This window comes from Megalobrama amblycephala, linkage group LG1 (assembly GCF_018812025.1).
Source record: "Megalobrama amblycephala isolate DHTTF-2021 linkage group LG1, ASM1881202v1, whole genome shotgun sequence".
Classification (NCBI taxonomy): domain Eukaryota; kingdom Metazoa; phylum Chordata; class Actinopteri; order Cypriniformes; family Xenocyprididae; genus Megalobrama; species Megalobrama amblycephala.
Window position 1 is genome coordinate 43,974,163 of NC_063044.1, and position 17,202 is coordinate 43,991,364.

General features: G+C 34.8%; 3 protein-coding genes across 5 annotated transcripts; 2 read left to right on the forward strand and 1 right to left on the reverse strand.

Annotated features, from left to right (window-relative positions):
• Window positions 1–2,673: 2,673 nt before the first annotated feature.
• On the forward strand, window positions 2,674–5,304 carry si:dkey-204f11.3 (uncharacterized protein LOC100034401 homolog). Its single transcript, XM_048194890.1, has 2 exons — window positions 2,674–4,447; window positions 4,699–5,304. The coding sequence occupies exons 1-2, from the start codon at window positions 4,127–4,129 to the stop codon at window positions 4,849–4,851; spliced, it is 474 nt and encodes a 157-aa protein (XP_048050847.1). The 5' UTR covers window positions 2,674–4,126; the 3' UTR covers window positions 4,852–5,304.
• Window positions 5,305–6,361: 1,057 nt separating this feature from the next.
• LOC125270895 (immunoglobulin heavy variable 3-33) lies at window positions 6,362–7,130 on the reverse strand. Its single transcript, XM_048194908.1, has 2 exons — window positions 6,981–7,130; window positions 6,362–6,892 (listed from the first exon to the last, which is right to left on the reverse strand). Exons 1-2 carry the CDS (start codon window positions 7,024–7,026, stop codon window positions 6,576–6,578), a joined length of 363 nt encoding a protein of 120 aa, XP_048050865.1. The 5' UTR covers window positions 7,027–7,130; the 3' UTR covers window positions 6,362–6,575.
• Window positions 7,131–8,727: 1,597 nt separating this feature from the next.
• On the forward strand, window positions 8,728–16,115 carry aldh3b1 (aldehyde dehydrogenase 3 family, member B1). 3 transcript variants are annotated; one of them, XM_048194828.1, is made up of 10 exons: window positions 8,728–9,014; window positions 9,933–10,105; window positions 10,188–10,298; window positions 10,458–10,578; window positions 12,792–12,877; window positions 13,000–13,081; window positions 13,173–13,565; window positions 14,903–15,069; window positions 15,148–15,247; window positions 15,343–16,115. In XM_048194828.1, exons 2-10 carry the CDS (start codon window positions 9,944–9,946, stop codon window positions 15,543–15,545), a joined length of 1,425 nt encoding a protein of 474 aa, XP_048050785.1. In that variant the 5' UTR covers window positions 8,728–9,014; window positions 9,933–9,943; the 3' UTR covers window positions 15,546–16,115. The 3 variants fall into 3 exon arrangements, with proteins under 3 accessions (XP_048050785.1, XP_048050781.1, XP_048050791.1); XM_048194824.1 differs by having other exon boundaries at window positions 8,728–8,988; XM_048194834.1 differs by lacking the exon at window positions 8,728–9,014 and adding an exon at window positions 9,075–9,712.
• The last annotated feature ends 1,087 nt before the right edge of the window (window positions 16,116–17,202 follow it).

The following is a 17,202-nucleotide window of genomic DNA, read 5'->3' on the forward strand; positions in this document are numbered from 1 at the left end:
AGATTACGCCCTTCAGCTGACTGGGTCTTCCTTCGCTGTTGGAGAGATTGAGGAGGACTCTTCTCCATGTTCTCTGCCTGTGTTTTTGGATTCTGCCTAGTTTGGAATGCTGTGTGCATTATGTGCCTGTTTTGACAATTCTTATGGATTGTACAGATGTACTACACCCACCATGCTGTCACATGGCCTACCAGTGTCATGGTTTTATTGGTGACTTTCTGCAGGTGAAACATTGACTATTACACTAGAGATGGTACATTTCAGTATAGTTGCACTGCATGTTTTAGCATAACCTCTGATGTTAATTCATGTTTATTTCATGCTATAACTAGTAGTAAAGAAGAGTAAACATGAGGGCTTAAATACACAAGGGCTAATGACTTAACAAGACACACCTGTGCACATTCAAACCAGTCTTGTTCGACTTCATACAGCGCCGCAAAGATCGGCTGTCGCCTGACAAAAAAAAAAAAAACATTCTTGCTAGAAAATGTGTCCGTCTTTGATCTGCGCTGCAGCTGCCTTACGATCACATGTACCATCAAAGTACCGCAAGACCAAAACGAGACCAGCCGCCTAGGTCAGGCGCTGCAGTTGCTCAAAATCGGCTGCGAAAGCCTTGACAACGACACACTTTATTCTTATTGGTCAGATTCTGTGATGACAAGGACGACGTATTTTTTTTTTTCTCAGACAAGTTCCTGCATTTAGCCAATCTTGATATTGAATATCTGAAATTCAAAACATGGGAATTTCAATCGCATCCACTTCTTCGGCTACAATCAACTCAAAAATCGTGTGGTCTGCCATGAATGAAGTTGGTTCAGCACACTACGGAAAGCACAAAGTGTCCAACCGTGTAGTTCATCATGAACAAGGCTAATGAGAACATGAAATGAAACAAGGAGGCACATGACAAAGGAGCACGTGGAGGATCACATGACTAGAACATAACATAAACAAGGTAAACACGTGGTATACACAAGGGTGTAACTTTGGTTTGAAAAGTGGGGGGGACACACACCCTCTAGGGGGGTCCGGGGGCATGCCCCCCGGAAGAAAATTTTGTACATTTTAAAGATAAATTCATTAATCTGGTGAACTTTGAGAGTTCAAAATAAAGAGCTCCAACCCATGTCCAGTATCCAAATTGAACAAAGAAAAAGTCTGTGCGTTGAGTTGTACCTGAATCCACTGTTAAAAATAAATCATCCACCTGCCAACAACTGCCCAATGATATTGTCTGATTTAGATATCCTGATTATCCCATTACAATTATTTACATGCCCCCCTGTAGGAAAGTTTTGTACATTTTAAATTTACATGCATAAATCTGGTGCATTCTGAGAGCAAAATTAAGTGACTAGATCAATGAAGAAATTTGTTCTCTTGTAAACAATTTTGTGCTCTAAAAATTATTTATTTATTGGTGATGGTAGGACACATTAGTCATGTACACAACATAGACTAAATGATCGTTCATAAGTGGACAAACATGTAGAGTACACATTTAAACCATTAAAAATGTTGCAAAAGAGGTTACCTTTGTTGAATTAATTTATTAGTGGGAGCCTGTATCTATACATCTGCATTTGTGCAACTAATGGTCACTCTTTGACAATCCAGAAAACAACAAATGAATACAAATTTATAAACATAAGCTGACCAATAAATAAATAAATAAACTAGGTGAGTATATAATTCAGCAGCAAAAAGTATGCGAGCCTAATTCTTGAAAAAAACTATGCACATTAATTTTATAAAATCCAAATGTTAACAAAAAGTTTAAAATTACTATTTGTATTCTTATAAAATAAAAATAAAAAGATTTATATTTATATGTATAGAATGTATTTTTATTAATGTAAGATTAAAAGACATTTATTTTAAATGTATTGTGCAGCTTTTAAATGGGGCAACATGCTATAGATACGACAGAACAAAATAGGCTATTAATAATCTTTCAGTGTGCAAAACCATAATAATATGAAACGGTTCAAAACAGCAGCAAAAACCGCTAATGCGCATCACGGGTGCAGAATGGTGTGCTTGAAGCAATGTGAAGTCAGCGCGCGCAGTTGCGCTGCGCATTAATGTTTGGCACAAAGAGAATCTCTGTGTATATCTGCATCTAACAGTTGATGACATCGTTTAGAAACGGCAATAAACTCCAGCAAGATCAAGTTAGTTTATGCCAATACACAGTCCTTTATCTACATATCAAGTATTATAATCGGAATATATCATATTGGAGAGTTTTACCGTGGTGACTGTCGTTACCAAACGTGACGGGCTGTTTGAGTGCTGAAGTTGAACAAAGAATGATTGACAGCTGCAGCGGAGGGAAATATTCTTCTGTCCCTCACATGGAGCTATGGAATGGCTTCAGATGACTTTGAATGTAGTGCACAAAAACTTAATGCTAGTCTATTTCTTTAGCTCAATTTACTCGCACTTTTGCCGTATAAAAGAGCGCAATTATCAGACGTTATTTAAATATCGCGACAAGCCTAATTTCCGTTTCATTTTGAGACTGTGGCGGGCTGCCACAGTCTAGTTAATGTATCACACTAGTGTATGTTAACGTTATCTCAGTCAAGGTTAACATCAACAGGTGTAGACAGAAAATATGATTATCCTGACCTGAGCTAATTTTGCTGAATCAACCAACTCACATCTCCTTTCTTTCATTTCATGAAGTCATCTGTTGCCGTTTCTGGCGTTTCATCGCTGACTGTGCCGCAACGGCGAAACCTGCTCATTAGAAGAACCTTCACATGAGCTGTTTTTAGAGTGTGCACGCCACGTTCTTGGACGCGAACGCGCGCATCTACACAGGCAGGCTCTCTGTGTTCTGCTCCTCCATGACGGCGTGCGGTTAAAAAAAATCATAAACTAGTTTGAAAGTGGGGGGGACACAAACGTGATTTTGAAAAGTGGGGGGGACATGTCCCCCCTGTCCCCAGTGGAAATTACGCCCTTGGGTATACAAGAAACATGACTGTATACTATTTCAAAAATAAGACAAGAAACATGAAACATGAACAAAACTAAAACTATAGCCTACGTGACACTTATCTAGGGATTAAATACACCACAGATATGAGGTTAAGAATGAGGTTGACGTTTTAATTTTTGGCCTAAATGTAGGACAAGTATAAAAACAACCACACCGTGTTTTACTGCATTATAGAAAGCATGACTTACTTTCACATAATACTGATCTGATGTCAGTAAGGGTCAAATGAAGGGTATATATGCTAGACTGTTGGGCTGAAAAAAATAAATGTTACAAACTTAATGTTATGTCTGGTAGTGTGTTTCTGGGAATTACCATGGTAATTTGAAATCTGCTTCTCAGTATGTCCACCTTTACCATACAACCGTCCAACCCAGAGCAGCTTGTCATGTCCAGTCAGTGCAACTCAAAAGAGACGATTTTAATGTAAAACATTTTACACATTTTTAATAGCTTTAACTATAATTTTGTGTAGTCATAAGTTAAAGATTTTTGCTGTATAAGAAATAACTGAGCCCTAAATGAGTTAGTAAACTTAAAAATCAAAACTTTGTCATCATTTGTGCACTTTCATGTCCTTATAAACATGTATGACATTCTTTCTTCTGTGGAACTAAAAAAAAATGACATTCTGACAAGTGCTTCCACTTTTTTTGTCTATAAGTCAATAAACAACTATAGACACCAGTGACTTGAATGAACAAATTGAGACATTTTTTAAAATATCTTCTTTTGTGTTTTAAAAAATAAAGAAAGTCACAGGTTAGCTTTCTTTGTTAAATCACTATTAGTAAAGATGACTGGATGTTTACAAGTACAGATAACAGATATCATGTCTGAAAACTATGAAAATATACCCAAAACTGTTACTTCCATTCCAAACCTTTACACCCTATTTGAGTTTTGTTATATAACACATGACAGGTTTCACTGTTGACATGGTTGTGGCTTTTCTGCCATTTGGGTCTAATGGGTTTCCTGCTCTTTGGGCTTTATTTAAGACATACATTAAGAATATGCAGGAAGTGTTTATCAGATTGAGTCATATGTGGAACCATCGACCTGTCACTATATGTGAGGAATAATTCTGTTCAATAAAGTCAGACAATGGAAGATTTTCAAGTTGAAATTCCAGAAATTGAAGTTCCAGAAATGGAATTTTGTGATGTGGAGACAGAGATGGATTATGAATTAGAGATGGAGGATGAGAATGTGGTGGACATAGAAGATGGAGAATCCGAGACTGAAAGACAATCTCGTCCAAAAGCTCAAAATCCAAACCGCCAAATCCAGCAAAACCGGCAAAAGCACCAAAGTCCTCGCAAAGTCCAAGTAAAAGTGAATGACTACTTGCGTTGCTCTGTGATGACCGTCACGCTCTGCAACTGCCTGTTTCTCGGTACGGCTGCATTGATGTGCTCTTTAAAGGTAAGGAATTTGCAACAATTAATAACACATTGTAAGCAATTGTTGTTTTATTTAGTTCCACACAAGGTAAAACATTATTATGTAAAATTAAAATGTATGTATTTCCCACTCAGAAAACCATATAATTGTCTCCATCATGATGTCTTGAGTGGGCTTGCTTGTAACTGCTTAATGCTTTAACATTTCCTTATTTTTATTTTAATTTTTTTTAATATGCAAATATGATAAAAATTGTGTTTTTAAATTCACAGGCAGTGAACAGGAAGTATAAGAGAGATGTCAACGGAGCCAAGAAGTTCAGCTGCTGTGCTCTGGCTGCCAATATTTTTGCCATCATTACAACCATCATCACCATAATTGTTGTTTCTGTTGTTTTGTCTTATAGTTATAACCATCGGTGTTAAGTCATTTAAATGTTCAGATCCATCCATCACAATGAAACAACAGGAAAGCTCCAGCTTTATGAATATGATACAAGAATATAATACAATCTGCATTTAGTTTTGCAGCACTTTTTTCTTTTTTCCTTACTGTTTGCTGCTTAGTATTATTATTAAACATTGCATACAATGTACAAACCTTTGTTTGTCTTTTCATTGGATGTTTGTTAATCAGAAGTATACTTACATTTAGCTTTCCACACAGATTATAAGCCTTTAGTTACCGCTCTTTGGAGGGAAAATCAAGAAAATAAATGTCTGAAGCTATAAGTGCTACTTAAACCTGTATTTAAAACATGAAGTATTATAAATCACATATAATTATAAGTATTATAAATCACAAGGAAATACATGCTACATTATGCATTTACTTTAGAGTTGAACCAGCATAAGCTCCAGATTAGCAGCACATCCTTGACCAGCAGCTGCATTTAAGTGCATGATGAAGTCACGTGTACTTAAATTATTTTGTGTATATGCACACATGCACTTATAAAATATGAGTGTTTGTGAAGTGAACTTTTTCCAGTGAAGAGGAAGCAGTGTATCTTGATTGTTAATAGAGTGCCTGATAAAGTTTTGAGACATTAAAAAAAGTATTCTTTGACTGTGAGTCATTGTGTAGTGGATGACTTTACTTCTTGTATTTCACTGCACCCTACAGACACACTTGAGAACTGCGGTTTTAGACTGTAAGTGCGACATGTCTTTCTAAACCAGTTTTTGTATTATTTCCACATATGTTTGTGTCACTGTGCTTGTTTTGCACAGAAATACACAGCTGAGTCCTCTTCTGTCAGTCCAGACAATTTCAGATACATCATGCTTTTTGAATCATCTCTTGTGATTTCAAGTCTCTGCTTAAAGGATTCCGCCTTATGTCCACTTCCATCACTGTTGCCAAAACCCATCCACACAAGAGGTTTTCCAGCTTGTTGTCTGATCCAGTGCATAGCACAGCAGCCAAAACTGAACCCGGATCCTCTACAGGACAGAGTCAGAGTTTCTCCAGGCCTTTTTCTGAACTGTGCTTTCAATGGAATCCATTTTTTGACATTGCATGCCTGTAAGAGAAAATATTTTTTTTTTAAATAAACAATCATATGTATGTATGTATACATGTATATATATGTATGTATTAAGAACTCACAGTTTAGGTTGAACAAAATTAGAATCAAAGGTATATTCTTCATCTTGTGAGTGTTATTGAGACTCTACAGCATCACTTGACTCAGCAGCATATAAATACTTGTCATAATGGATTTTGAATTTGCATAATGAGGAAATGATGGAAGATCACTGAGATGACCATTAGCCACAAAGATGATAACCAGAATCCAAAGGGCATCTTAACATTGATTTCATTTCTAACTTTCAATATTTGATTGGTATGATGTTTATGTATTTTATTTTCATTCACTTAAATAACCAAACCTAATATAAAATGAATTAGAATGTTTATCAAATTGAACTTAATCTAGTTAAATGCTTTAAATAACCATAAATATGTATCATTATGTAGATAGAATGTCTGAGAAGGTGTTTAAAAGAAAATATGTGATTGTGAGTCACTTTTCTTGTTGACTTTAGTTGGATTCTACTGCAACCTACTGACACAAATGATAACTGCAGTTTTACACCATATGTGTGTTTTGACAGTTTTAGTATTATTTGCACGTAGGTTCATGTCACTGTGCTTGTCTTGCACAGAAATACACAGCTGAGTCCTCTTCTGTCAGTCTAGACAGTTTCAGATACACCATGCTTTTTGAATTGTCTCTAGTAATTTCTATTCGTCCCTCAAAACTTTTGGCATAGTCATGTCCATTTCCAGCAGCCCAGACACGGCCCATCCAAACCAGTGCTTTCCCAGGTTGCTGTCTGACCCAGTGCATGTCGTAGCTTCCAAAAGTAAATCCTGATCCTCTACAGGAAAGACTCAGAGTTTCTCCAGGCTTTACCACTGATTGAGAAGAAATGGACTCCATATTCTGACCGTTCACTCCTATTGAAAAATAAAAAAGAATTAAGAACACAACAAATTTCTATTGTACAATTTGAGATGGTATAAGGGTTCACATTATGACACACACTTGCGAAGGCCAGTAAAAGCAGAAGGTAAAGCAGGTTGTTGGACATGTTTGAGTTGATGAAGTGACCTCCTCATATGAGATGCAGAGGAGAAGGACTGATCATATATATCCATATCAATTGTAGGGTGGTGACGTCACGCAGATTTAAAAAAGACAAATGGCTGTTTCAAAGACTACATTTGTTGAATTGTATGATTTGTACAACTATTGCGAGTATGTAGTTAAAATCAAAATGCCTGTTGGAGTTGTTAATGTGTAGATTTCTATCATTTTGACATTCTAAATACTTTTATGAATAATGATTTCATGTGGCATAATTTTATACAGTAGCTGTTCAAATTCATTTATGTTTAGTGGAAGCCATTTATTCAAACCAGATTAACACAACAACAGCTATTTAGGGATTGACAAGTTATCATTGTGTGATGACAGTTTACTGGAGATAAAGAAAGAAACAGAAAAAATATATATTTGGCCTTTAGTGAGAAAGTATTTTCATCCATCCTATGACCATCATTTAAAAGTAACAAGGAGTTTTCCCATTTTCCCAACTATTACGACACAATAAATGACCCTTACAGATTTTTTAAATGCTAAATGATGTAGATTTACATTACAAATATAATTTGAAAAGATTAAATCTTTCTGGTCTTTAGACATCCAATATAAACAGATCAACATTTATAGCTACTTAACATAGATTATAATATTAAACATGATACAAACAACCATATGATAATGCAAAACTTGAAGGAGTCAAAATGAAAATTCCCTGGGGCAAGTCCCGAAACCATGTCTACCCAAGAGAATATATGGCCAAAGCTTATTACAGCTCACTGAAACACCCTTAAAACTAGTGAACCTTTCAAGCGTTAAACCGCCGCGTTTTGTTAGTCAAAACATCAACAGCTGTGCCATGCACCTGTGCATTAGCTCTTTTTTTTAAACATGTATTTATTTGGGTTTTTATTAGTACATATTTTCATGAATTTTAAAAGAATGTGCATTAAAATTAATCTGTAACAAAACCATTAAAATCATAGCAATTAGAAAATAAACATTATAATTAAAAGAATAAATAAATAAAAAACAGAAGTACCAGATGCAACAAATATAATATTACCATTAATTCCCAGTATAGAAGGGACTGAAATATTCAAACATACACTTGTCAAGCAGTTTCATAATATTATCATTATAAATGATAAAAAAGGGGCTCATAAAGTGTGGCTTTCCTTAAAGTAGGCCTATATGCTCACCACAACAACCATTTAGCTTGTACACATTTAAAACAACCAAAAACAATGAATAGTCTATCTGAATATCCTTTTCAGTATTTATATAATTTGAAAGAATACCCATGGATCATTTGTAGAAACCAATGGTGGTCACATTATTAATTTCTTTTCAAGAATTGTTATGATCACATTCCCACAATTGACAACCTAGTACCTTTTGAAGTGTTACATATAATGTAATGCATAGCCTATATATGCACAAGCCAGCTTCAACAAAATTAGTCTAATATAGAAACTTCAGAGCCTGATATGTTCATTATTATGTGCAAATTTAATAAACATATAGGCTATTGGTCTAATCAAAAGTCATTAGCTAGGCTATACATAAACAATGCAAGATGAGTGCAAAATTAAATTCCCCGTCTCAACAATATTTGGGAGGAAAAATCTGGTTACTGTTTTAATAAACTGATGGTTTTAGGTTTAGTTCTTTCACATGAACTCCTATTTTATATTACAAAAGTCTCTTCAGCTGCTGTTGGGGTTTTCCACACGAGAACAATGTAATCGCGCTGTTGTTGTGTGTGTTTGAAGTGTTAGTATGATAGCAGCCAATGTTAATATGATTATAAAGTTAAGACTAAAAAGCAGGTTTTACGGGCTGCAGTATCTGTTAAGATGCCAAACTCGACAAACTTGAATTTTCTGAATGAAACGCGAAAACCCGGAACTAGTCTTCACGTGTTAGTGAAAAACACTGGGTTGTACTGGTAAGTGGACTTATTTTCTTTGAAAGGTAAGTTTATAAGATTATCTTTATCCTCGTTATGTAAACTTAGTCACACTTGGATGATCCTGTAAAGTGCTTCCTATTTATCATACATGTACTTTGTAAATAAGCATGTTGTGTCGTTTATTTAAGGTTCTTCTCTATTTACCGTATTAAATGGCATTGTTATGGCTTTGACAATAAGCAAAAGTAAATCGCCTACAATACCGATGTGTAAACTGTAGCCTATACTGTTCAGAGCTGAGAGACAAATAATGATTCAGCGATATCAGCATCTCTCCCCGTGTGTTGTTCTGGGATTTTGATTAGAAACAAAATCCTTTCTATTAAATATGTGAGCTAGCTAGTATCGAAAGAATCGGGAGATAATTGTAGAAAGTAGTAGAAACAGAAAAGAGGTTAGAATAAGTTTAAATGATACTAAATGGGCGAGGCTTCGCGGCCCGGAAGTTGTTTGTCATTTGTGAGGAGCAAAATGTCTAAATAATAATTCTCATATAAATGTATAAAATATGTATTTCAGTTCGAAGTATCTCAGTGTCGTTGTGTAATTATTGTCCAGACAGAACCTCTTGACGGTGTTGTTAGTACTTGGTTCCTGTTACTTTTGTCAGCGCTGGTCAGGATGGACTAATCACAGTAGTTTCTGATTGCTGCGTATTGATTTGTAAATAGCTGCTTTTGCAGGTTTTCATGTGTGTCAGGTAACACATTTAAATTCTGTTTTAAGTAGATTAAAAAACAAATGTGGCTTAATGGAGGATTTGGTTTTCAGAGCCCCATGCACCATTCCTTGGAGAAACCCACTGAAACTGAAACCCATCTCCAAGACGTTTATTGTGCTTTATCTAGAAAGTTTCATGCTCTAAATATTGTGTGCACACGCAAATTCTGACCTCTTCTGAAACCCCATTTCCAACACAGGTGTTCTCACTATGGAGAGCCAGAAACAGGTGCTGGAGAGGCTGCGGGGCGCTTTCCGCTCAGGTGTGACCCGTCCAGCCCAGTTCCGTTTGACTCAACTGCAGGCCATGATGTCACTGTTTGAAGACAATGAAACACAGATTTTGGAAGCAATGCATAAAGATCTTGCTAAGGTATAAACATGCAATGGTTCACACACACATATACTTTTAAATTCGGCACACAAATGATGCTTTAATCTTGTCTGTCCTGCAGCCCAAGTTTGAGGCAGTGCTGTCAGAGATTGATATTGTGGTGAATGACCTTTGCTACACCATCAGCAACCTGCAAACCTGGATGCAGCACTCTTATGTGGGCACAAACCTGGTGAGATAATACAATTTCATTGCACCATTAACACACACACTGATTTTTTTTAACTGTAACACAAACAAAATATTAAAAAACTTCCAAAAGTCTAGTCAAGGCAGATCTCCCTGAAAATATTTTAAATCGTTTCCTCTCCCCATTTCATTTGTGTTTCAGGCAACAAAGCTGGATGACTGTTTTGTTCGCAGGGAGCCATTAGGTGTAGTTTTGATTATTGGCGCATGGAACTATCCTCTTCAGCTAATTTTGTCACCTTTGATTGGAGCAATTGCTGCAGGTACTATCTATAGCTTTTTCAGTTTTATGGCCCTTATATACACTACCAGTCAAAAGTTTGGAAACTTTACCATTTTTAATGTTTTTGAATGAAGTCTCTTATGCTCATTAAGGCTGCATTTATTTCATAATAAATATATAATATTGTGAAATATTATTACAATTTAAATTATGGTTTTCTATTTTAATATACTTTAAAATATAATTTATTTCTGTGATGTTAAAGCTGAATTTTCAGCATCATTACTCCAGTCTTCAGTGTCACATGATCCTTCAGAAATCATTCTAATATGCTGATTTATTATCAATGTTGGAAACAGTTGTGCTGCTTAATATTATTTTATAACCTGTGATACTTTTTCAGGATTCTTTGATGAATATAAAGTTAAAAAAAAAAAATCAGCATTTATTTAAAATAGAAATCTTTTGTAACAATATACACTACCGTTCAAAAGTTTGGGGTCAGTATTTATTTATTTATTTATTTTAAAGAAATGAATACTTTTATTCAGCACAGATGTGTTAAATTGATAAAAAGTGATAGTAAAGATTTATATAGTTTGAAAATATTTATATTTTGAATAAATGTCATCAATGAATCCTGAAAAAAGTATCACAGGTTCCAAAAAAAAAATTCAGCAACACAACTGTTTTAAACATTAATAATAACTGAGCATCAAATCATCATATTGTAATGATTTCTGAAGGATCATGTGACACTGAAGACTGGAGTAATGATGCTGAAAATTCAGCTTTACATCACAGAAATAAATTATATTTTAAAGTATATTAAAATAGAAAACCATAATTTTAAATTGTAATAATATTTCACAATATTATTATTTTTGCTGTATTTATTATGAAATAAATGCAGCCTTAATGAGCATAAGAGACTATTAAAAATAGTGATGTTTCTAAACTTTTGACTGGTAGTGTATGTCCCATGCACCTTCTTTTTGAGGGAGCACTAGTGACAGTTCTTCTTCTAAGTCTGAGTCATAATAGACTAGTGGTGTAATTTTATAGTATGCATTGTGGTTGGGATCCAATACGATTATAATATAAATTGTATAATGAACAATGAAAAACTGCAACTGATCTCGACTGCCAGTTATCGCCCTGCAAATAAAAAGAACCATTATTATTTCTACTAAAACTTTACTCAAGATTTCACTGTAATAATTACTGAAATGTCTTAAATCTGCTAATTAAATCTGCCACTTTTGAATTATGAACCGAAGTGAGAACATGCATTATTAACACCTTTACTGTCATTCAGTCCTGCATCGATTTAGTCTTCTACATCTGTAGCTTATAGAAACAAATGAATTTTAACCATCAATATTGGACACAACTGTGTTTGGAAACAGATTTTGAGATTCCCTAACATATTTCATTTTTACAAAAGGCTGATATTTAAATGGATATAAAATACAAATCTCATTAAATGCTAAAAATCTTAAAAGTTGTGTTCTGTCGACAAATAATGTTTTGTGAAGTTTTAGACTAATTCCCCTAACCAGCCATAAGCAACCCTGTGGTTCTGCATGAATCATATGACAATCACAGGGCAAAATGACATATTTTGGCTTTAAAAAGGTGAAAAAAGGAAAATCCCACACACTATCAACTTGCAAAACTTAAAAAAAAAAAAAAAAAAAAAAGTTCTTTTATTGGCAACGTTTCGATCGTATGATCTTCATCAGACATCAACATACTATTCAAACTCCTTTGTATTTAAAAATAACATGACAAAATACAGTGAAGAATCATCAATTTCCAATCAAGATAAATGATTGAATAATCATTAACACCATCATTAACACCACATAGTTAAATCCACAATCACATATTGTAAATAAAGAAAATAATAATAATAATAATAATAATATTTCATATCATGTTTTTACGGTTTTGCAAGTTGATAGTGTGCAGGATTTTCCTTGTTTTTTCGTATTTTGACTACACTAGTTTTCTTTCCTACGCACCTATCTATGACCTACAGGTGTGCGACGCTAATTGATCACTGCTTTAAAAAGGTGAAATTCACTAAAAGGTGATGACTTTGGGGCATTATTAATTTTATACCTTCAATAATTGTCCATTTTGAATTGTCCATTTTGATTTCATGGTGACTTTAAAAATCCGTTAACAAAAATCTGCCTTATATCACATCTGCAATATGTGTAATTCAGTAATATCTTTTTTTATTAGGTAACTGTGCTATTCTGAAGCCATCAGAAATAAGTCAAGCAACCGAAAAACTTATTGCTGAACTCATTCCTAAGTACCTGTCCCAGGTAATCATTGGGAAAGACCCATATGATCTAACTATACACTTAGTCTCATGGTGCTACTGTGTTCATGATAAGATCTGTAATCCCTCTCTTATAAAGTGTGCTGTGTGTGTTTTGTCTTGTAGGAGTGTTATGCAGTCATTTGTGGTGGAGCAGAAGAGACCAAGGCGTTGCTGGAGAATAGATTTGATCATATCTTCTACACAGGTTAGAGTTTTCATTGTTATCAATGACAGATTCAAGAACAGTTGTCGCTTTTACATATTTGCTTCAACATCTCTTGTCTTCTCTCCTCTAGGCTCACAGTCAGTGGCTCGTTGCATCCTGCAGGCCGCAGCGGTGCACCTCACCCCAGTTACTCTGGAGCTGGGTGGCAAGTGCCCTTGTTTGATATATGGCCGGCTAGACATGAAAGCTGCTGCTAAGAGGCTGGTGTGGGCCAAGTTTTTCAATGCAGGACAGAGCTGTGTGGCTCCAGACTATGTTTTATGCACCGCTGAGACAAGAGAAATGCTGTTACCTTTTATAAAAGAGGCTCTGGAGAGCTTTTATGGATCTGAGCCCCAGCAAAGCCCAGATATGGGACGTATCGTGACAGACAGGCACTGGAACCGACTGGTTGAGCTGCTAAAAAAGTCTGAGGGAAAGGTAGTGATTGGAGGAGAGAGTGTCAGAGAGAACAAGTACATGGGTAAGTAAAGTATATAGACACAAAGTTTGAGGTCAGTAAGATTATTTTTAAGGAACTAAAACTTTTATTCAGCAAGGATGCAATTGATCAAAAGGGACAAAGACATGTATTATGTTACATAAGATTTGAATAAAAAAAAGCTGTTCTTTTGAACTTTCTATCAATCAAATAATTTAAAATATATATATATATACCACCGTTTCCACAAAATATTAAGCAGCACAATGGTTTTTGATGATAATATAAGAAATAATCACCAACAAACAGAAATAAGTACCAACTCACTTACTCCATTAGAGGAATGAATAAATTAATTTTATATATATATATATATATATATATATATATATATATATATATATATATATATATATATATATATATATATATTGATGAATCACATCTACCATAAAAGTTTTTGCTTGCATAATATGTGTGTATATATGCACGTGTATGTGTACTGTATATACATACACACATATATTTTTACATGCATATGTGTGTGTAATATATATATATATATATATATATATATATACAGTACAGTCCAAAAGTTTGGAACCACTAAGATTTTTAATGTTTTTAAAAGAAGTTTCGTCTGCTCACCAAGGCTACATTTATTTAATTAAAAATACAGTAAAAAACAGTAATATTGTGAAATATTATTACTATTTAAAATAACTGTGTACTATTTAAATATATTTGACAAAGTAATTTATTCCTGTGATGCAAAGCTGAATTTTCAGCATCGTTACTCCAGTCTTCAGTGTCACATGATCCTTCAGAAATCATTCTAATATGATGATTTTCTTAGTGGTTTTGGTCTGTACTGTATATATATATATATATATATATATTTTTATTTATTTATTTATACATGCATATATGTATATATATGTGTGTGTGTGTGTGTATGATATATATAAATATAATATATACACACACATTATATAAACTAAAACTTTTATGGTAGATGCGTATGTACCAATATATATTATTATAGAGTATACATATACACTATTCAAATAAGACATTTTTTTTACTGTAAAATCTCAATATTATTCTTAAGATTACTGTTCTTGATTACTGTATTTTTTATCAAATAAATTCAGCCTGGGTGAGACTTCTTTATAAAACTCCCCATACTTTTGAACAGTACACAAGTTCAGTGCATTGTACTATAATACTCTTACTATTGCTGCAGAATGTAGTGTGATTTTTCTCGGAAGACGTACTGAGTTTCCTAAAATGTACAGTATACATTTACATAAAAAAGCAGCTAAGCTAGTATTAGATTCTGAATCCTCTCTCTTCTGCTTTTCCGTGGACTATCTCAGCCCCCACTGTCATCGTGGATGTAAAGGAGTCAGATGCTTTAATGCAGGAGGAGATTTTTGGCCCCATTCTCCCCATTCTGACCATCAAGTCTCTCGATGAAGGAATCAATTTTATCAACGAGAGGGAAAAGCCCCTGGCACTTTACGCCTTCTCTGACGAGTCTCAAGTAAGGAAAGAAAGAATAAAAGTCCTTAACTACACAGTAAAGTGAGCAATGAAGTAATGCATATCACTATTTGTTAAGGTTGTTACTACAGTTCTGGAGAGGACCAGCAGCGGAGGCTTCTGTTCCAATGATGGAATAGCTCACATGACCCTTCCTGGTTTACCCTTTGGTGGAGTGGGTAAGTCTGAATGCATTTCTTTAATGTAACAACTGCAGTGCATTTCTTCAGGTGAGTGAAGGTGAAATCTGACTTTTTATTTGTGTTTACCCCAGGTGCCAGTGGGATGGGCAACTACCACGGTCGCTGGACCTTTGAGACATTCAGTCACAAGCGTGGCTGCATGCTGAGGGGCTGGGGGCTGGAGCGTGTCAATGTGCTGCGCTACCCTCCCTATACCGAAAGCAATCTCAGCTGGCTGCGCTGGGCCACCACTGCCAAGAAGAAGGGGTGGTGGGCAGGATGCTCTGTTATGTGAGGGCTGTTATGTGTCTGATGCTGACAGATTGCAACCTGGGAACCGAAAACATATGCCTTAGCTTTCACCAATGTTTGGTTACTGTGAGTTTGGTCATCAACACAAACCTAATCTTTGGTTTTCAATTGTGATATCATTCAAAACACCACCAGAGGTCAGCATTGAGATACGTTGCTTCTGCGGGATGCTTCTGTGGTGAGAGAAAGAGGCCATTTACTTGATGATGATTAGTTTATTTTAACTACCATTGTTCTGATACACTACTCAATTTTATGTGTTTATTCACATCTGTGCATTAAAAAAATCCAGTCTATGGATATTTAATTAAACAAATCATCCGATATTTGTAATTAAATACTACAGTAAAGGGGGGCATGGATAGCATTATGTTTGGATACTTTAGTATCTTATACTGCTACATATTTTCTGCTCTATAGCTCATTATTCTTTCTATTGGTGAACATATCAAGGAACATTTCTAGTTTATGAGTTGAATACTTAATGCATCATTTTCATCTGTAAGGTTGAGTACAAAAATAAAGTCTGACAAACATGTTTACCCTCAGGAAACATGGTGATTTATTTATACTTGTGTAATTGCATTTGTTCATGTTTCTTGGTTTTGATTTGTTTTTTGGAATTCTGATTATGTTGCAACCGTGAATTCATTAGAGAATTTGGTGACACTTTACAATAAGGTCTCATTTGTTAACATTATTTAATGCATGAACTAACTGAGCAATAAATTTGTTACATTATTTATTTATCTTTGTTAAAGGCATAGTTCACCCAAAAATGAAAATTCTGTCAAGTTGTTCCAAACCTGTGTAAATGTCTTTGTTCTGCAATTCGAGTGAGTAAATGATGACAGAATTTTAATTTTTGGGTGAACTATCCGTTTAATATTGTAAAGTGTTACCAAAAATCTCATCACACATCATGTTACGTAAATTCATTTGACATTTTTGACAATGTGTCAGTACCTTTGAAATGTTTGGGTTTTGAAATAAGTCTCTTATTCTTACCAAGACTGCATTAATTTGATCAAAAATACAGTAAAAATGTGAAATATTATAACAACATAAAATAACTTTGCTATTTTCATATAGCACACTTCATGTGTTGGCAAATCTGAACTTTCAGCATCATTACTCGTCCTCAGTGTCACATGATCCTTCAGAAATCAATCTAATATGATGATTTGCTGCTCAAGAAACATTTCTCATTATTATGAATATCATACCGACCAAGTTTTAAATGATAGTGTCCCTCTGGTAAACTATTCTGGATTTCATGAGCTTTAAACCTGCCGTTTGTAACCTTCCACTGTTTCTTATTTTTATCAGTGTTAAAGGTGCTAAATAGGATGTTTTGTTTTTATACATTTTTGCAATATTACTTGAAACTGTCTTTACTAACTGATAAAAAACTATTTATTAGGTGCACTGAAAGTAATAATATTAATACACATCATCTGTGCACGAGGTAGGGCCTTAAAAACATCAGCGATCATCGCGTAAACGATTGGCCCTCTGGCTTGTCAATCACTGCCGTGACGTTCCTTGTGAGAGACGAGCTGCGCGCTCCAGTAACTTTCCACACTCCACAGGCGCTGCATGCAATGTTTTTGTCAGGAGACAGGAATAACAACTGCAGA

Excerpts from the sequence above, each read along its gene's own strand:
- si:dkey-204f11.3 (XM_048194890.1), top strand. The coding sequence starts at position 4,127 with ATGGAAGATTTTCAAGTTGAAATTCCAGAAATTGAAGTTCCAGAAATG. Across the intron at positions 4,448-4,698 it reads CATTGATGTGCTCTTTAAAG|GCAGTGAACAGGAAGTATAA; the intron begins GTAAGGAATTTG and ends TTAAATTCACAG.
- LOC125270895 (XM_048194908.1), bottom strand. The coding sequence starts at position 7,026 with ATGTCCAACAACCTGCTTTACCTTCTGCTTTTACTGGCCTTCGCAA. Across the intron at positions 6,893-6,980 it reads GCTTTTACTGGCCTTCGCAA|GAGTGAACGGTCAGAATATG; the intron begins GTGTGTGTCATA and ends ATTTTTCAATAG.
- aldh3b1 (XM_048194828.1), top strand. The coding sequence starts at position 9,944 with ATGGAGAGCCAGAAACAGGTGCTGGAGAGGCTGCGGGGCGCTTTCCGC. Across the intron at positions 12,878-12,999 it reads TTCCTAAGTACCTGTCCCAG|GAGTGTTATGCAGTCATTTG; the intron begins GTAATCATTGGG and ends TTTGTCTTGTAG. Across the intron at positions 15,070-15,147 it reads CCTTCTCTGACGAGTCTCAA|GTTGTTACTACAGTTCTGGA; the intron begins GTAAGGAAAGAA and ends CTATTTGTTAAG.